This window comes from Neophocaena asiaeorientalis, unplaced genomic scaffold, assembly GCF_003031525.2.
Source record: "Neophocaena asiaeorientalis asiaeorientalis breed wild unplaced genomic scaffold, Neophocaena_asiaeorientalis_V1.1 scaffold268, whole genome shotgun sequence".
NCBI classification, from domain to species: domain Eukaryota; kingdom Metazoa; phylum Chordata; class Mammalia; order Artiodactyla; family Phocoenidae; genus Neophocaena; species Neophocaena asiaeorientalis.
In genome coordinates, this window is record NW_020173979.1 from 360,486 (window position 1) to 379,957 (window position 19,472).

The 19,472-nt window shown below is 39.5% G+C and overlaps 1 protein-coding gene across 8 annotated transcripts in view; it reads right to left on the reverse strand.

Annotated features, from left to right (window-relative positions):
• The window catches only part of SFXN1 (sideroflexin 1), a 52,247-nt gene that overhangs the window by 24,484 nt on the left and 8,291 nt on the right, over positions 1 to 19,472 (reverse strand). For all 8 annotated transcript variants that reach the window (XM_024753390.1, XM_024753389.1, XM_024753395.1 and 5 more), the window contains 2 exons: positions 12,073 to 12,245; positions 334 to 504 (listed from right to left, as the gene is read on the reverse strand). In XM_024753390.1, the coding sequence (XP_024609158.1) occupies positions 334 to 504; positions 12,073 to 12,236 (335 nt within the window). In that variant the 5' untranslated portion in view covers positions 12,237 to 12,245. The remainder of the gene's footprint in view (positions 1 to 333; positions 505 to 12,072; positions 12,246 to 19,472) is intronic.

A 19,472-nucleotide genomic window follows, 5' to 3' on the forward strand; every position in this document is an offset into this window, starting at 1 on the left:
TCCTCACTACATGTCTACACCTACACCTATACTTATACCTATATCATATGAATGGATTAAACAGAATCTGCTTAGAGGATCTTTTTATTTTCTTTCTCATTTTCTTTTGGGTCTAAGATTTAGGGAGAAATTCAACCTCCTTTTGGGCAACAAGGAGAGTTCTACTCAACAGAGGGAAAAGGTAAAACAACCCCCTAGAGTTGCAACATTTATACAAAATGAAACGCCACATGAAATGACATTTATTTCGATAAAACCACTCACATAAAAAAATGTACTTTAAGCTTCTGGAATATAAAGCAAACAAACTGTCGTTACATTGCCAGAACTCACCTATAGAATGTCATCATACAACCTGTGATGGTCATGTTCATTGGAACCTGAGCTGACATCCTTCCTATCAAAATCATCTTTTCACCAGTGTCGGGATGAAAAGCTGAATCATAGATGTACTTTGCTCTCCATAACTCATTTTCTGTGAGACCCGGAGGAACAATTCCTTGCCTAGGAAAACAGCAACAAATAACATGGCAATTGTTCATTCCAAATATCTCACCAGTGCTCTAGAGACATGTAGCTAGAATGTTCTGGAGTTTATGTTTACCTAGAACATCTGTGTCTGGATGGAGTGACAAATCTAACTATTACAGAGTCAGGGAAATTCTAATAACACAAAAGACAATAAACACTTAAAATGAGCATGTCAAACCCATAAACCTCAAATTGCCTATAATTTGGAAAAACAAAAGCATCTTGTATAATAGGGAAGTATTCAACTTTGAAATATTCTTTGTTTTAAATGACATTTAAAAATGTACTTTGAACTCTGTAAATGCTATTTTTAACTCATTAGACAAAAGTTGTAGCAATCAAGAATGTGAATTCATTTTTAAACCTATAGTTTGAAAACCTAGACAAGAAAGGCTCACTATTTTTCCTCTTTATCAAAGAAACACATACTCATTGCAAAAAATTTAGAAAATACAGGAATTCATTAACACAATTAAAATCATTCAAGCCTTTCCCAACTTAGCACCACTGGCAGTGCTTCGGTAAATGCCCTTTCGGGCTTTTATTGGATCTATTATACATGATATTTTTATTTAAAGGCATCGTATCAAGTCACCTTTTTTATTCAATAATATTTTGTAAACATTTCTCTATATCTTTAGATATTCTTCTATATCATCTGTACTGGGTTGAATAGTGTCCCCCCTAAAATTCTTGTCCACCTGGAACCTCAAAATGTGACCTTATTTATAAACAGGGTCTTTGCAGATGTAATTGCATAGTTAAGATGAGGTCATGCTGGATTGGCGGGGGCGGGAGGGAGCAAATCAAATGATTGATGCCTTTATACGAACGACCAAGTGCAGCCACGCAAAGAAGGACATGTGATGACAGAGGCAGAGATTTGAGTGGCGTAGTTACAAGCCTAGGGCCACCAGAAGCTGGAAGAGGAAAGGAGGGATTCTGCCCTAGGGCCATCAGAGGGAGCAGGGCCCTGCCAACACCTTGATTTCAGACTTCTAGAGTCTGGAACTGTGAGAGAATAAATTTCTCTGTTGTATTAAGCCACTCAGTTTGTGGTAATGTGCTATGGCAGCCTTAGGAATTATACCAATCCCCTACTGTTGGACATTTTAATTGCTTTTAACCTTTTCCATTGGTAAGGGATAAGGAAGTAAATATCCTTATAAATAAAACTCTTCCCCCATCCAAGATTATTTAGAAAGAAATGAGTACATTTGCTGAGACAAAAGCTATGTAAAATATTAAAACCGTAAACATATCTTTTATCCTCTTTCTCTACTTGAGTATGTCTTTTTTTTTTTTTTAACCTCGGCAGCAGTAGCATCATTATTATTTAGGTAACCTGTTGTATCCTTTATACAATGTGGATCATTTTGTTTAGTTATGTTATCTGCCACCCTGAAAATTTTTATAATTATGCAGTCAGGTAGGAACAAATGAAGTTTCTGCCTAGAAAGGCGTGACCCACTTCAAGATTATAGGTATGTTCACCTATATACTTCTTTGCATTTTCCTAATAGTTTTTTTTTTTTGGTCACAGTTTTAATCTATTTGAAATTTATCTTAAGATATGAATATGTGAAATTGCTTAATTTTAGATTCCAGTTGGCTGGTCTGCCCTTCCAAGACCAAGATTCCAATGCTATATTTACCGTCATGAACTTTTGTGAATGTTAGGCTTGACTTCTGGACTTTGGACAGTGTGCCCATCATCTACACCTCGTGCTGCCAAACCCACCACTTTAACTGAGGGTCCCTTTGAATACCTGGTAGAGCAATGGTCCTTCACTCCACTACTCTTCGTCTGCTTTCTCAAAAGTGCCTTACTTACACCCAGTAATTTGTTCTTCCAGGTAACTCTTACAATTATTTTGTTAACGTTATAGGGGATCGCAATTGTATTTTGACCAAAACTATATTAAGCTGAAGAGAACTGCTATCTCTACAGCAATAAGACTTTCTTTCCAGGCCTACCACATATTTCTCCAGTTACTCAAAGGCATCTTGTAATGTCGCCCAGTGGTCTGTACTTGCCTCCTACTTCTGGGTAAGTTAATTCCCAGGTATTTTATTTATTTATATATATTAAAAAAAAATATATATATATATATTGTTCTTAGGAATGAAATTGAAAAATACTGCCTAATAGAAAACAAACCTATGGTTACCAAAGGGGAAAGCATCTTTTTGTGTTCTATGTCCCCATAACGTTAAAAGAAATAAATCTCTTTATTGAGGTGTCATTTAAATATTATAAAAGTCATTCATTTAAGTATACAATTTGATGAGTTGTGAAAAATGTACACGGTGGTGTAACCACCTTCAGAATCATGGTATAGAATTTTCATCTCCCCCATAGTTCCCTCAGGCCCCTTAGGAGTCATTCCCCCACTTCCTGGCAACCACAGATCTGCTTTCTACCACTACAGTATTGCCTCTTTCAGAATTTCACATGAATGGTGAGTAGTAGTATGTGTCTGGCTTCTTCAACTTTGCATAGTGCTTTCAGATGCATCTTTGTTGTCTCAGTGACCGGTTAATTGCTGAGTGGTACTCCATTCAATGACTGAACCACAGGTATTTATCAATTCTCTTTTTAGCCATTCTAGTAGGTACAAAATGGTATCTCATTGTGGTTTTTGTTTTGTTTTTCATTTTTAGACTTTCCAACATGTACTCTTTTCTTCCAGTTTTGTTGAGATATAGTTGACACACAGCACTGTCTAAACTGAACGCATCCAGCATAATGACTTGACTTACATACATCATGACATGATCAGCACAATAGTTTAGTGAACATTTGTCATCTCATACAGATACAAAATTAAAGACAGAGAAAAAAATATTTGTCCTGCTGATGAGAACTCAGACTTTACTCTCATTAACAGCTTTCATATATAACGTACAGCAGTGTTAATTCTATTTACCATGTTGTACATCACATCCCAAGTACTTATTTATTTTATAACTGGAGGTTTATACCTTCTGACTGCCGTCCGCCAATTCCCCCTGTCCCAACCCCCGCCTCTGGTAACCACAAATCTGATCTCTTTTTCTATGCGTTTGTCTGTCAGCTTGTTTGTTTTTGAAGTATAATTGACCTACAACACTATGTTAGTTCCTGGTACACAACATAGTGATTCAGTACTTCTGTACATTTCAAAATGATCACCACGATAAGCCTAGTTTCTATCTGTCATCTTACAAAGATATTAAAATTATAGTTATTGACATATCCCCACACTGTACTGTACCTCATGCATACCTGTGACTCATTTATTTTGTAATTGGGAGTTTGAACCTCTTAATCTCCCTCACCGATTTCTCTCCTCCCCCCAACCCCCTTTCCTATGGCAACCACCTGTTTGTTCTCTGTATCTATGAGTTTGTTTTTGTTTTATGTTCATTTGTTTTATTTTTTAGATTCTACATGTAAGTAAAATCATACAGTATTTGTCTTTCGCTGTCTGACTTATTTTCACTTAGCATAATACATGCAAGTCCATCTGTGTTGTTGAAAATGACAAGATTTCATTCTTTTTTATGGCTGAGTAATAGATGTTTTACATATCTATATATACCACATCTTCTTATCCATTCATCTATTGATTGGCACTTAACGTTGCTTCTATATCTTGGCTATTGTAAATAATGCTGCAATAAACACAGGGGTACATATATCTTTTTCTAATTAGTGTTTTTGTTTTCTTTGAATAAATACCCAGGAATGGAATTGCTGGATCATATGGTAGTTCTATTTTTAATTTTTAAAGAAACCTCCATACTATTTTCCATAGGTGGCTGCATCAATTTACATTCCCAGTAAAAGGGCAGAAGGGTTCCCTTTTCTTCACATCCTCGTCAACAGTTGTTATTTGTTGTCTTTTTGATTCTGACAGGTGTGAGGTGATATTTCATTGTGGTTTTAATTTGCATTCCCCTAGCAACTAATGATGCTCAGCATCTTTCCATATGCTTACTTGATATTTCTATATTTTTTTTTGGTTTAGTGTCATCAGCCTATTCAAATCTTTTGACCATTTAAACAAATTGGGTTGGAATGAAAATAATTCTTTATCTCTTCTGGACATAAGTCCTTTATGAGCTATACGTTTTGCAAATATTTTCTTCCAGTCTGTGAATTGCATTTTTGTTTTCTAAACAGTGTCTTACGAAGTGAAGAGACATATCTTTTCCCTTATTGTTCATGCTTATGTCTTATCTAAGAAACCTTTGCCTATCCCAAAGTCATACAGATTTTATCTTGTTTTCTTCTAGAAGTTTTACAGTGTTAGCTTGTATATTTAGGTCTATCATCCATTTCAAGTTATGTTTATGATTTTGTTTGAAGATTAATACTCTCTTTTTATGTGGAAATCCATTTTTTCCAGAACCACTCACTGAACAGAATATTCTTTCTCTATTGAATTATCCAGACATCTTTATTTAAAAATCAATTGACTATATATGTTTGAGTCTATTTCAGGATCCTCTATACTGTTCCACTGATCTATATATCTATACTGTTTTGATTACCTGAGCTTTACAGTAAGTCTTGAAATCAGGCATTTAATATTTTTGTTGCTACTGAAAATATGAGTTTTAAAATTTCAACTTCCAGTTGTTAATTGTTACTATACAGAAACCCAATTGATTTTTGTATACTGATCTTATAATATATCTTGTGACTGTGCTAAACACACTCTATTTGCATTTTTGGTAGATTCTTTCTATATGATGATCATGTTTTCTGTGAATGAAGAGAGTTTTAGTTCCTTTCCTATCTGTACATCTTTTATTTTTGTTGTTCTTTTTTTCTTATTGGACTAGCTATGCTAGTCCAATGCTGAATAAATGTAGTGAAAGCTGAACTCCCTGCCTTGTTCCTGATCTCAGGGGGAAAGTTTTCATTCTTTCATCATTAAGTTTGGTGTTAGTTATAGGCCTCTTTTAGATGTACTTTATTCCTTCTATTCCTAGTTTGCTGAGAGTTTTATCATGAAGGGATGTTGGATTTTGTCTGCTTTTTCTGCACTTATTGAGAAGACTGTATGTTTTTCTGTCATAGTCTACTGATACAGTGATTTCCAAATGTTAAAATGAACTTGCAATCTTGTGATGAACCTTATTTGGGTTCTGCTTATTTTGGGTATTATCCCTTTTAAAGATGGCTAGATTTAAGTTGTAAATTTTGTTGAGGATTTTTTGTGTCTATGTTTATGAGGGATATTGGTCTGTAATTTTTGTCTTGTAATCCCTTTGGTTTTGCTATCAGTGGTCTCATAAAATGGATGAAGAAGGGCTTCCCTGGTGGCCGAGAGTCCGCCTGCCGATGCAGGGGACACAGGTTCGTGCCCTGGTCCGGGAAGATCCCACATGCCGCGGAGCAGCTGGGCCCGTGAGCCATGGCCGCTGAGCCTGCGCGTCCGGAGCCTGTGCTCTGCAGCGGGAGAGGCCACAACAGTGAAGAAGTCTTTCCCCCTCTTCTATTTTCTGAGAGAGTTTGTGATGGAATTGATATAGTTTCTTTCTGTGAAGAAATAATTTCTTTCACCTGTGATGCTAATTGGCCTTGGAGATTTTTGTGGGAAAGTTTTATTTTTATTTATTTATTCTGCCATCTTGCTCTTTGTTTTCTGTTTGTCTCATCTCTTCCTTGTTCCTTTTTTTTCTCTTTCCTTGCCTTATTTTGGATTGAGTCAAGTTTGGTAATTTATATATTCATAGAAGGCTAGACATTTCACTAATATTTCTAAAATTTTTAGCAAAGAGCTACATAGTAGGCTTCATTTTTTAAAAAAATTATTTATTTAACTTATTTTTGGCTACGTTGAGTCTTCGTTGCTGCGCACGGGCTTTCTCTAGTTGTGGTGAGCGGGGGCTACTCTTCGTTGCAGTACATGGGCTTCTTATTGCGGTGGCTTCTCTTGTTGCAGAGCACGGGCTGTAGGCGCACGGGTTTCAGCAGTTGTGGCTTGCGGGCTCTAGAGCACAGGCTCAGTAGCTGTGGCACACAGGCTTACCTGCTCTGCTGCATGTGGGATCTTCCCCGACCAGGGATCGAACCCATGTCCCCTGCACTGGCAGGAGGATTCTTAACCACTGCACCACCAGGGAATCCCCTTCATTTTTATATTTCTATTTCTCACAGGCAACTTTCTTAACTTCTTGTTACATACTTTGAGTTTTATTTATTTATTTTATATTGATTAGATGTGCCAGGGGCTTATCTTTCTCTGGGCTTATCAGAGAACCAGTTTTTCATGTATTTTTCAATTCTGTTAATTTCTGACCTTGAAAAAATGACCTTCTCTCTGTTTTCTTTGAAAACAGTCTATACAGTGGTTAACAGCATGAACTCTGGAGTCAGACTGTCTGAGTTTCTATGCTGGCTCTGCCACTTAACCGTGGCAGGACTTTGACTTTTCTGCCTTAGTTCTTTCATCTGAAAAATGGGCATAACGAGAGCACCTACCTCCAAGGGCTGTTGAGGCTTAAATGAATGCACATGAAGTGCTTCAGGCAGTATCATTACACAGCATGTGCTATTGTTATTTTCTTTTTCTTATTTTGTGCTGTTCTTTAATTTCTTAACCTGAAGTCTCAGTTCATTTGTTGTAAGCCTTTAACGTTTAATCAAAGAGACACGTAAAACTATAAACTTCCACTCAGAGTACAATTTTGGCACAATCCCTTAAGTTTTCATATTAATTTTCTCATTATTTTTACTTTGTAATTTTACTTTTGGTTTTTCTTTTTGCACAGTTAAAGTACTGAACAATTCTGACGTGATTAATCAAGTTCTGTCTGTATTTCTAACAGTCTTTTCTTTGTATATTTTGATGTAACATTAACTAGTTCATGAATACCGAACACGGTCATTTTATAAATATCAAATTTTTCTGATCTATTCGCCCTGAACTGAATTTTGTCCGATTTTCATACAGCTTCCTTTTTATTTGCAGTTACCTTCGTCCTGCTTTGTAATGTTAGCCATTTTTATTACCACCCTTTGGATTCATACTAAAATAGCACGTTGGTATCCCATGAGGACTATAGATTACTGGTATTCATATTCCTTGAAGGTACACTGTACGTGATACTTCCTTGACTCCAACTAACCCTTTGAGCTATTCTCCTCTGAGAGTTCACAGCTAATTTGTCTCTTGGTGGGTACGGGGAGAACTCTGGGGTATTTCTTAACCATTAATTCACCAATTGGTTTTACTGATGAATATATAGATAAAGATATAGATATAGATATAGATATAGATATAGATATATAGATATATAATGAATATAAAAGCAGACATGATAAAAGCAGCATTTCCCCTAATCCCCAGTGGAGCAATTTATGACACAGACTCTAAGGGTTTTATATTCCTTAATAGGTGAAGAGAAAAGAAGGTGAGGTGCTCAACGATTCTTGGAGGAAGTCATTGTATTTTTCCATGCACAATGACCTCACACAGAGATTAGTCATGTAGCTAGCAACCCTCATGCATTCCGACTGGGATGCCATGTCACTGTTGAGCTTTCTAAGTGTTTTTACACAATTTTAAAGTCTGATTTTAATAGAGGGTTTTAATCCCTTTTACACATACTGTTATTACTAAGCTGTCTGGCCTCCTCCATCTTGTTTTACGTTATTTTAAAAGCTTCTATGACAGTTTTTTGGTTTTACCTTTAGTTATACTTATTACGCTTTGTTTTTATGCCTTTGGGGTTTTAGAAGATATATCCTAAGATTTAACTTGACTAGCGGTTACCATTAAGATTCTCAAAACCGGGCTTCCCTGGTGGTGCAGTGGTTGAGAGTCTGCCTGCCGATGCAGGGGACACAGGTTCGTGTCCCGGTCCGAGAAGATCCCACATGCTGCGGAACGGCTAGGCCCGTGAGCCACGGCCGCTGAGCCTGCGCGTCCGGAGCCTGTGCTCCGCAGCGGGAGAGGCCACAACAGTGAGAGGCCCGCGTACAGCAAAAAAAAAAAAAAGATTCTCAAAACCATTCTACGATAACATTTCTCTAACATGGTAAAGAGCCAAACCGTACATACTTTTGAGTCCACCTCCTATTTAAGATAAATATTTGGTATACTTTTAATTCCTCCTCTTCCTTTTGTTTTATTAAAAAAATTTTTTTTGATACTACAATCTAGGGCTTTAGATTCAGATAGCTATTACTATTTTTTACAAAACACTTAAAATTTCTTTTTGCCTATACATTGCTTTATAACTAGAAATGCAACAACTATTTCTATTTTAACAGTTTCAACATTCGTCACTAGTCTATATTACAGCTTTCTTTTATTTTTACTGTAATACAATATATAACATAAAGTTTACCATCTCAACCATTTTTAACTGTACAGTTTTGTGTTACTAAGCATATTCATGGTATTGTCCAACTACTGCCACCATCCATCTATCTCCAGAATGTTTTCATCGTCCCCAACTGAGACTGTATTCATTAAACAATAACTCCTGATTGCCCGGCCCCCTAGGCCCTGGCAACCACCAGTCTATTTTCCGTCTCTATGAATTTGGCTACTCCAGGCACATTATATAAGTAGTATTGTACAATAATTTGTCCTCTTCTGACTGGCTTATTTCACTTAGCATAATGTCTTCAAGGTTAATCCATGTTATAGCACGTGTTAGGATTTCCTTCATTTTTAAGGCTGAATAGTATTCTATTGTGTGAATATACGACGTTTTATTTTTCCATTCATCCATCCATGGACACTTGGGTTGCTTCCATCTTTGTCTATTATGAGTAATGCCACTTTGAACACGGGTGTGCAAATATCTGTTCAAAACCCTGCTTCCAATTCTTTTGGGTATATACTCAGAAGTAGAATGGCTCGATCATATGGTAATTCTATTTTGAATTGTTTGAGGAATCACAATATACTATGGATTTCCTATTTTTGAACTCAATTTTGCTTCATCTCCTGACCTCTCAAGAAGGATTTATGAGGAGTTTGTTTTTGATGTCGTTATGTATTTTTCTGTTGCCTCTGTAAACAGAGACACTCTGGTATAAAATTCCTGGGTTACATGCTTTCTCCTAGAAACTCGGCACACGTTCCTTTACTGTCCTCTGGCACTCAGTGCATAGATAAGAAGATTGAGACTTCTCTGTCATTTGTTCTTTTTTAATAACTTTTTTTCCCTGTTTGAATGCTTATGAAATTTTTAAAAGTTGCTTTGTAGAAAAAAGAAAAAAAAATCTCCATATGTGGGTCTCTTTGCCTGAAACAGGGTGAGCCTAATTTGTGGATGTCTGTCCTCACTACAGGACAATTCTTTTACCTACTTACTATGCCATCTTTTGCATTTTTCTAGTTTCTCCTTGAGAAGCATCAATACATTATATCTTCACTCTCCATCCTCTAGTCCCCTAAAATATAATCCTTTTCACACTCTCACCTTTTCATCTATATCAGGAGTTGACAAACTACAGCCCACGCCTATTTCTGAATAGCTGGTGCACTAAGAATGGTTTTTCCATTTTTAATGGATGGTGAACAAGCAAAACAACACAGAATGAGACTGTAGGGCCTGCACAGCTGAAAATATTTATCATCTGGCCCTTTGCAGAAAAAGTGTGCCGACCTCAGATCTTCATCCTTGGAGAGTGACTCAGGTTTATCCCCAGCATCCCTGTTTCCACTTTTTTCTCGGTACCATTGATGTCATTACTTCTCCACCACTGCCTCCAGTGAAGATTTTAATTTTGCTCTGACAAGTTTAGGGGCTTTGCAATCTCTTTTATGGCTTCTTTTCAACTCCTCTAGCTGTCTTTACATCTCCACCTCTCCTCTTCTTATGGCTTTTGTTCCAGAATCATGGAACATTGACTTGCCGGAATTCTGAAATGCGCTTCTGCCGTCTTCCTCTGCCTCGTTCCTCAGGACTTGCTCGTAGGGCTCCAGGATGTTCTGCTTCCCAGGGAGCCCTCTTTCTGCACGGCTGCGCATGCTAAGACCTGGCCAGACTCAGTGTTTGGTAACAAAGTTTATAGACCGCCCTTGGTGGCCTCACTGACTACCCATGTGACAGTCAAATACGTACCTTGCATGGATTATCCTTGGCATGTTTAGGCTCACAGCTCCCCCTAACCCAATTCTCAGCTTCTGGCTGACTTTCCCTAAGAGCAGGAGTCAGCAAACTACTGTCTGTGGCCTGTATGGCTGGCCAGCTAAGAGTGATTTTTACATCTTTTAAAGGATTGTAAAACAACCAAACAAACAAAAAGCCCTAGAAAACAAACAAACAAGCAAGCAAACCCCCAAGACACTAAGAAGACTAGGCAGAACATTTAGAATAAGACAGAAATCCTCTGTAGTCCACGAAGGCTGAAATATTTCTTATATGGTCTTCCATCAAGAAAGCTGCATGTCCATCAACAGATGAATGGCTAAAGAAGATGTGGCGCGCACACACACACACACACACACACACACACACACACACTGGAATATCATTCAGCCATAAAAAAGAATGAAATTCTGCCATTTGCAGCAACATGGATGGACTTGGAGGGCATTATGCTAAGTGAAATAAGTCAGACAAAGAAAGACAAATACTGTATGATATCACTTATATGTGGAACATACACATACATATACAACAAACTAGTAAATGTAACAAAAAAGACACAGGCTCAGGCTTCCCTGGTGGCGCAGTGGTTGAGAGTCCGCCTGCCGATGCAAGGGACACGGGTTCGTGCCCTGGTCTGGGAGGATCCCACGTGCCCGTGAGCCATGGCCACTGAGCCTGCGCATAGAGAACAAACTAGGGGTTATAGTGTGGGGGGGCAACATAGGGGTGGAGGAGTGGAAAGTACAAACTATTGGACGTAAGATAGGCTCAAGGATGTATTGTACAACACGGGGAATATAGCCAATATTTTGTAGTAACTGTAAATGGAGTGTAACCTTTAAAAATTGTATTAAAATATTAAATAAATTAAAAAAAAAAAAGAAAGTTGTGACCATTGCCTTAGAGCATGTCTCTTCTCTCACCTCATGCCTGGCTTTTTGAACTGACGGAGTCCATCCCAAACCTACAAACTGTGCCACCAGCACCCTTCCCATCTGAGCTACTATATGTGGGGTTTATTCACTGGGGCTTAATCTGAGAAGAAGCGAACAACCTACCCTAATTCTTGACGACTTGCTTTTTGTAAGATGCAGCCTCTATCTGGAGACAGAAAGTTGTGGATGCAGGTGTGGTTGTATTGTCGAGCAGAAGGCAGGGCTCTAGAAAGGGGACCTCACGGATTGGCACCTATGAGTTGGAGGGATGGCTGGCTTATTTTCAGGTTACTACGAACCCTGGATATCTGTGTTAAGTGTCAACAATGGGGAATGAAACACGTCTTCCTATTTCTTATATATATATATTTTTTATAAAAAGGAATCAATTGCAAAAAAAAATGTTGAAAAATCACTAAGGGAAGGTTTAAAGACAATAGGCTAACAGGATGATCTATTAATATATTAAGCCCCAAAGCATACTTGTTAATGTTACCTGTAATCATGCACTACTTTCCTTGCATCCTCTAGTTGTTTGTTGGTTAACAGAATATTCCTGGGATCAGTTACAGTGAAGAAATGATTGGCTCGTCCAATGAAAGTGCTTTGATCCCATCGAGGTTCCTTGATGTTAATGTTTGGTGGAAGTTCTCCAGACATTGTCCTGGACTGTAGAGGGTCAAAAGGACAGGCCTAGTTAAGACTTACAAAGTCACTACACATTTAGAAACTTTGTAGTCACACTAATCTTCAAATAAAGAGTTAGGTACATTCCTATTTATGAAAATAATTTTGCTACAAATGGCAGAAAGGCTATTTAGATCCAAAGCTAAATTTGTCTGTAAATCTCAATTTATCTTAATCAAATTTCAATGATTTCCCACATAGTTCTTTTTATAAGGACATAGTATTTCATCATCCCTTACTTTGGAAATCTATTCTTCAGAAAAAAATAAAAATATAAAAAGTTAAAAATAACGTCAACAATAATAGTGTCTGAAGTCTGAAACACTTTTTCTGGATGAAAGAACCAACCTCAAACTACTGCGGCATTCTGGTTTACTAAATTTGTTTTTCCTACAAGTAGAAGTGACTCATTATGCAAAAAGGCTTACATGCTAAAAATTCTAGAATTAAAAGAAGATTCAGATTCATTCAGCCTTATTCAGTGTATAGACCACAATCCAAAATGAAAAATTATTCTCCTCAATCTAACAGTGGGAAAAACACATTTTGACAACCCCATAAACAGTAATAACATAGAGCATATTATTTTCCTCATAAAATACTTATTTTCTGGCTAAGAACCATTACTTCTTTCTAAAGTAACTAGTTTCTTTCACTGAGTAATATATGCTTATTTTTAGAGGTGCTTTGTATTGCTGTAATACATGCTTATTGCAGTATTTTGAATAATATAAGCTTATTGTAGAAAATAAAGAATAAAGAAACAAAATCTGCTATAATTTAGCCGTGCTGAAATAACCATTGTTGATGTTTTGATCTATTTCCTTGCAGACATTTTCTATACATATTATCCTCTAACAAAAAAAATAAAGTTGACATCATACCCTATATTTTAACATCCTGATTGTTTCCTGCTGTACTTATTTCACGAGCACTCCCTATGGCACTAAATATTCATTTCAGGTATTTAGCAACACCTTCAACCTTTATGTTATTTTCAGTTTTTCACCATGAAAAATAATGCTGTATCCTTGTCTATTAATTTTTTTCCTCATAACTGGTGACTTCCTTAAACTAGATCTCTCTATGTGATATTAGCAGGTCAAAAGATCTTATCACTACTAAGGCTTCAAACCATTGCTTTCTCATACCTCTTTCCTCTTTCTATATTTCTAATATTGGTTCTTATAGTGGCTTTCTTTTCCAAGTATTTTTCACTATTTTTCAGTGCTTCACTAGATCATAGGTCTGCTAAGATGTCAGGTGCAGACGCCTGTCATTTGAACTTTATCACAATCTCAAATTAACACACTTCATGGCCCACTGGATCAAAATCAAGCATGTTAGGCCCAGAGATGTGAGGAATCTAGTATATGTAAAACAGCTGGTCAGTTGAGAGTAAGAAAGTAAAAATCAGCCCCATTATTCATAAAGCAGGCTGGGATGACAAACACAGATAAAGTCAGCTGCAAAGCTGACAGGAAACCATATTTCTCCCAAGGTCACACTGAAGCTGAAAGGTGTCCTAACAACCCCCTTCTCTGGGTGACCACTGCTTTCTTATCTCATCGAGAAACCTTGTTCTCCACAATCACAGACTGTCAGAAACTTTGCTCTTTGAAATCATACTAGGAAGAATGAATCATCCCACTTTGACACAGAAAAGGAGCCTGGATTTCCAGCCCAGATGCAAAGTTTCAGATTAGGGAGTTTCTGGACACAACATTCTATGTCTTTTTTCTTTGTTTAAAAAATTAATTTATTATTATTATTTTTTTGGCTGCGTTGGGTTTTCGTTGCTGCACGTGGGCTTTCTCTAGTTGTGGTGAGCGGGGGCTTCCCTTCCTTGTGGTGCGTGGGCTTCTCATTGCGGTGGCTTCTCTTTGTTGCGGAGCACGGGTTCTACGTGCATGGGCTTCAGTAGTTGTGGATGGCAGGGTCAGCAGTAGTGCCTTGTGGGCTCTAAAGCACAGGCTCAGTAGTTGTGGCGCACAGGCTCCACAGCATGTGGGATCTTCCCGGACCAGGGCTTGAACTTGTGTCCCCTGCATTGGTAGGAGTATTCTTAACCACTGCGCCACCAGGGAAGTCCCTTCCATGTTTTTCTTAACTCTGTAGTTTCCAAGGAAACTGTAGTTTCCAGGTCATGGGCTACTTCACAGTTCAGATCTTTACACCCAGCCCTGCTTTGAGCCAATCAAAATATTGCTTCATTAAACTTCCCTAAGTTCCACCATTCTCCAAGATGCTCTGAAAGACCTATCTTTTCCTTTGTTGGTGAGACAATCCCAGTTCCTCCAGTGCGTGGTCTCCCTCATTGAAATACACATGACTTTGTTTAACTAAGGTTTGTCCCTGCTGGTTTTCAGTCAGCTGGGCTATGATAAGAGAAGTGTCTAAATTTCAAATTAGGACACCTCTAAGTCATGAACGTCAAGTCCAGGGATGTAAGGATATAATTTTCACTTCAAAGAGCTGTGTCATTGTAGGAAGAAATGTCTCAATTTTGAATAAGAATGTATCAAATGTATTATTTATAAAACATACAAAAAGTAAAACAAAAACTCTAATTCACACCCAGGAGAACAGTTTTAAGACTTGTGTGCAGGGACTTAGGGCTCTGCCGAGGCATGTTAGTGACCTGCAGGGAGTGGAGGGGATTCAAGCAGGTGGGTTCTGAGCCCCTGAGTTTATAGTCAACTAGAGCAGGTCTGCTTTCATCTGCTCTCTACATCTGGGTTTTATGGCAATGATCATTTAAAGGGAGGGTTCTAGTGCTTGGGGGGGCGGGGGGGAAGAAAAAGCAAAAAAGAAAAAAGTTGAAAATCACTATAGGAGAGGACAATCTGAAGATCTATGAGACGATTCATAAAGGTCCAGAAGGTTTCAAGCTTTTTTTTTTTTACTCCAGCTTCCTAAGTCAGCCCCAGCATCCATTTGACTAGTGCCTCTTCAACTATGTGCGGTGAAGGACCTGCTTTGTTCTAATTTCCGGTCCCATCATGAACCAATACTTTTGTAAACTATATTAAAAATAAATTTTGAAAAAATGAAATAAAAAGTGGGACACATATAAAAGCCCCCATTTTTATTATTAGGTTCAGCAGATATACTAGAACTCTATCATATTGTTATGAAAGTTCCTAAATGCTTACCCCCAATTTCTGTATTTTCCCCAATATGAGGACGCTGGCCTCATCCAAGGGTCATAATTTGAATTTACACTTAGGCGTATAGATCACAATTTGTTTCTATACTTAAACGTCACCAAATAAATGCTACATATAATCATGTAACTAGAAAAGACAGATAATCTGGTCTAACTCACCTCTGTTTCTGAATGGACCACTAGAAGGTATAATTCTTACCCTCAAGTAGATCACATACTAAATACAGAACAGATGAAATTCTGACCAGGACAAAACTTTTAGCTTTGTTTTTTTCTTTAAGGTCTAGAAAGTGCTCCTACCTTTAGTGTTCACTGACTGGGCACCCACCACGTGACAGATTCTTGGGCTAAATCAGTGAACAAAAGACAAAAATTCCTGCCTTGGTGGAGCTGATGTTGGGTGTTGGCAATGGAAGGGAAGACAGACAATAAACAAGGTAAGCCAAGTATCCGCTATATTAGCAGGTAATAAATGGTTTGGGGAAGACTCACAATGGGACGCAACATGAGGACAGACTGCATTTTTAAACAGGGCAGCCGGGGTAGGCCCCATGGAGAAAATAACAATGGAGCAAGATCAAAAAAAGAAGTGAGGAGGGCTTCCCTGGTGGCGCAGTGGTTGGGAGTCCGCCTGCCGATGCAGGGGACAAGGGTTCGTGCCCCGGTCCGGGAAGATCCCACATGCTGCGGAGCGGCTGGGCCCGTGAGCCATGGCCGCTGAGCCTGCGCATCCGGAGCCTGTGCTCCGCAACGGGAGAGAGGCCACAACAGTGAGAGGCCCGCGTACCGCAAAATAAAAAAAAAGTGAGGAACTGAATCACGTGCGTATCTAGGGAGGCAGCATTCCAGGGAGAAGGAACAGATATTGCAAAGGCCCTGAAGCAGGTGTCTTCAAAGAACAGCAAGAAGGCATGCAACTGGGGTGGAGAGAGGAAGAGGGAGGGAGACAGGAGATGAGGGGTCAGAGAGGTATGGGGAGGGGTTTAGTTGGAATCACACTGTTTGGCGCCTCGTGGCCACCGTGAGGCCTTTGCATTTTACCCAGAGGGAAATGGGAGTCATTGGTGGGTTCCAATCAGAGGACTTACAACTGAAAAGGATGTCTCTGGCTGCTGTGTGGAGAATGCAGTGGGGCTATAAGAGTGGATGCAGGAAGAGCAATTGTAAAGCTCCTGCAGGCATCCAGGAGAGGGCTGATGGTGGCGCAGGTGGTAGCAAGGAGGGGCAAGAAGTGCTGACGTTCTAGACATTGTGTTGACGGAGCCAACAGGATCTCCTGAAATCTTGGATGTGGGGTGTGAGAGAAAGAAAAGGCATGACTCCTAAGATGTTTGACTGGAGGAGAAGCAGGTGTCAGGGATCAAACAGCAAGTTCAGGTTTGGATGGATGGAGTTTGTGACGCCTAGGGGACTTCCAAGTGAAGATGTCCAGGAGGCGGTTGCATACGAGAGTCCAGAGTTCAGAGGAGAGATTTAGTCTGCAGATCTTCATCTGTGAGCAGAGACGACTGAAACTCATGCAGTGGGAGAGCGACAGGCATGTGGACATAAACAGAGAAGAGATCCAAGACCTCCAATGTTAAGAGGTCAGGAAAGACTAAGTTATAGCAAAGGAGGCTGAGAAAGAGTGACCAGTGGGTAGGAACTCGGCAGAGCGTGGTGTCCTGGAGGACAGGTGAAGTGAGTCTACCTGCAGTCCCATCGGCCAAAAGGAAGAACACCTTGGTAGTTGGTTACTCCCATCTTGGGCTGGTGAAGAGGGGGATACAACTCCTGAAGGGCCATCTAGGGAATGGGAACGCTACAAAGATGGTTATCTTGGCAAATTCTAAAAATTCTTAGCAATGGTGATGGCAAGTAGGGAGTGAATGCACAGCACGTTAAATGCCCCCTCTTTGGGGCACTGGTTATTCCTGCAAGGCCACCGACACGGACTGGTGGTTCCTAACCGACAGAACGCATTGAAATCACCTGGAGAGCTTCTGAAAAAGACAAATACTATCGCCCTTCTAGAGATTCAGACCTAGGAGGTCTTACCTAAGGCTGGGCATGTGATTCTGCAGGCGCTCTGCGTCTGGACCTCCAGCTCTCTGGGCACCAGGCTGTGACTCTACACGAAGCTGGGAGCTGTTTCCTTCCCTGCATCTTTCTCTGTGCTGCCTATGCCTTCCCCCAGGCCTGAGCAATCTGCAATGCTTCCCAGTGGATATCTGATACTGATTGTTGCTAATAAAATTGAGTACCAAGCAATATATCTTCCTTTTAAAGTATAATTCTCACTATTTCCCCTTCACACTTAATATATATAACAATAGCACGAACAAAAAATTAAAATGTAGCTTTCATAGAATTCTAGTTCTTAATAACAAACGAGCTCCAATTTGTTAAATACAGGGCAAACTTCAGGTCAAGCTGTTGAAAACATGATCTGGTTTTACAACATGGTGTTTCATAAAATAAAGATGTTCTATTGCATAAGAGCTGGAGAGGATCTTAAAAATAATCCACCCAATGTTCTCATCATGTAGGAAACAGAGGCACAGAGGGGGAAATAACTTGTCCAGGGTGTGCTCCTGGTGATGGTGGCAGAAGGAAGTGGGCGAGGATGCAAAGCCAGACTGAACTCCTGAGCACTGGTCAGCCAGTTTACTCTTTCTACTCTATTACTCTCTTTTAGCTATTCCCCTCCCCCGCCGCCAAAGTACAGCAATTAATGTCTGCACAGAATCGGTATCTTTGAAGCCCTCCTTTTTTCCTTTCAATAAAAACAGCTTTACTCACACCACGAAGCTTCGCTAACCCTCTGGAGCCTCCATAGTATATGTGAGAAGAATGCCGTGGAGGCCTCACGAAGTCTCTTTTTTGTTTTTAATTGAAGTACAGTTGATTTACAATGTTGCGTTAGTTTCTGGTGTAAAGCAAAGTGATTCAGATATATACATATATATATAACATACCTATGTATGTAAGTATGTGCGTATGTGTGTGTGTGTACGTGTGTCTGTATTCTTTTTCAGATTCTTTTCCATTATAGGTTATTATAAGATACAGAATACAGTTCCCTGTACTGTACAGTAGGACCTTGTTATTTATCTATGTTATATAGAGTAGTGTGTACAAAGTCGCTTCTTAAAAAGGCAAAGAAAAAGGAGATAGATGGGGAAAGGAAACCCCACATTTTCGGAGTTTCTGTTGCATACAAGGAACTGGGCTGGATGCTCGCCTAAGAGCGCAAAGCCCCTACTACGTGCCAGTGGCAGAAGAGTCTACGTCAGTTTTCGCAACGCTGTGCTTTACGCATACTATGCACATTTCACAGAAGAGGAAAGTAAGATTCTGAGATGTCACTCACAGCTACCCCCTTATCTCCCGGCAAGGGAGGAAGCAGGCTTATCATCAGACCACAGGCCAAGCCCACCAAAACCCCAACACGGAACGCTTATACTGATCCACTTCGTATAGACTTGGGGCGGGCAGAATCGTGCCCGCCCAAAGATGTCCACCTCCCAACCGCCACAGGATCTGAATCGATTACCTTACGCGGCAAAGGTGGTTGCCGGTATGATTAAGTTAAGGCTCTTGAGACTAGGAAACCATCTTGGATTATTTAGGGGGGCCTGATAATCACAAGGGTCCTTATAAGAGAAAGAGGCAGGCAGGAGAGGCAGACTCAGAGAAGTAGATGTGACAAGGGACCAGCAGAGCTTGGAGTGATGCAGGGCCACGAGCCAAGGCAGGTGCACAGCTTCTGGAAGCTGGAAACAGCAGGGAAACAGATTCTCCCTTGGAGCCTCCAGAAGCAATACAGAACCATTTGAGGCTTCTGACGTCAGAACAGTAAGCTAATACATAGTTGTTTTGTTTTAAGGTACATTTGTGGTAATATGCTAAATAGTAATAGGCTACTAATTCAGCACTCTTTTCCCCTACTTAAAAGGATTTTATTTTGTACATAAGTTCATTAGAAAACAAACTTACGGTTACCAAAGGGGAAAGGAGGGCGGGCGGGGGAGGGATAAATTAGGAGTTTGGGAGTACCA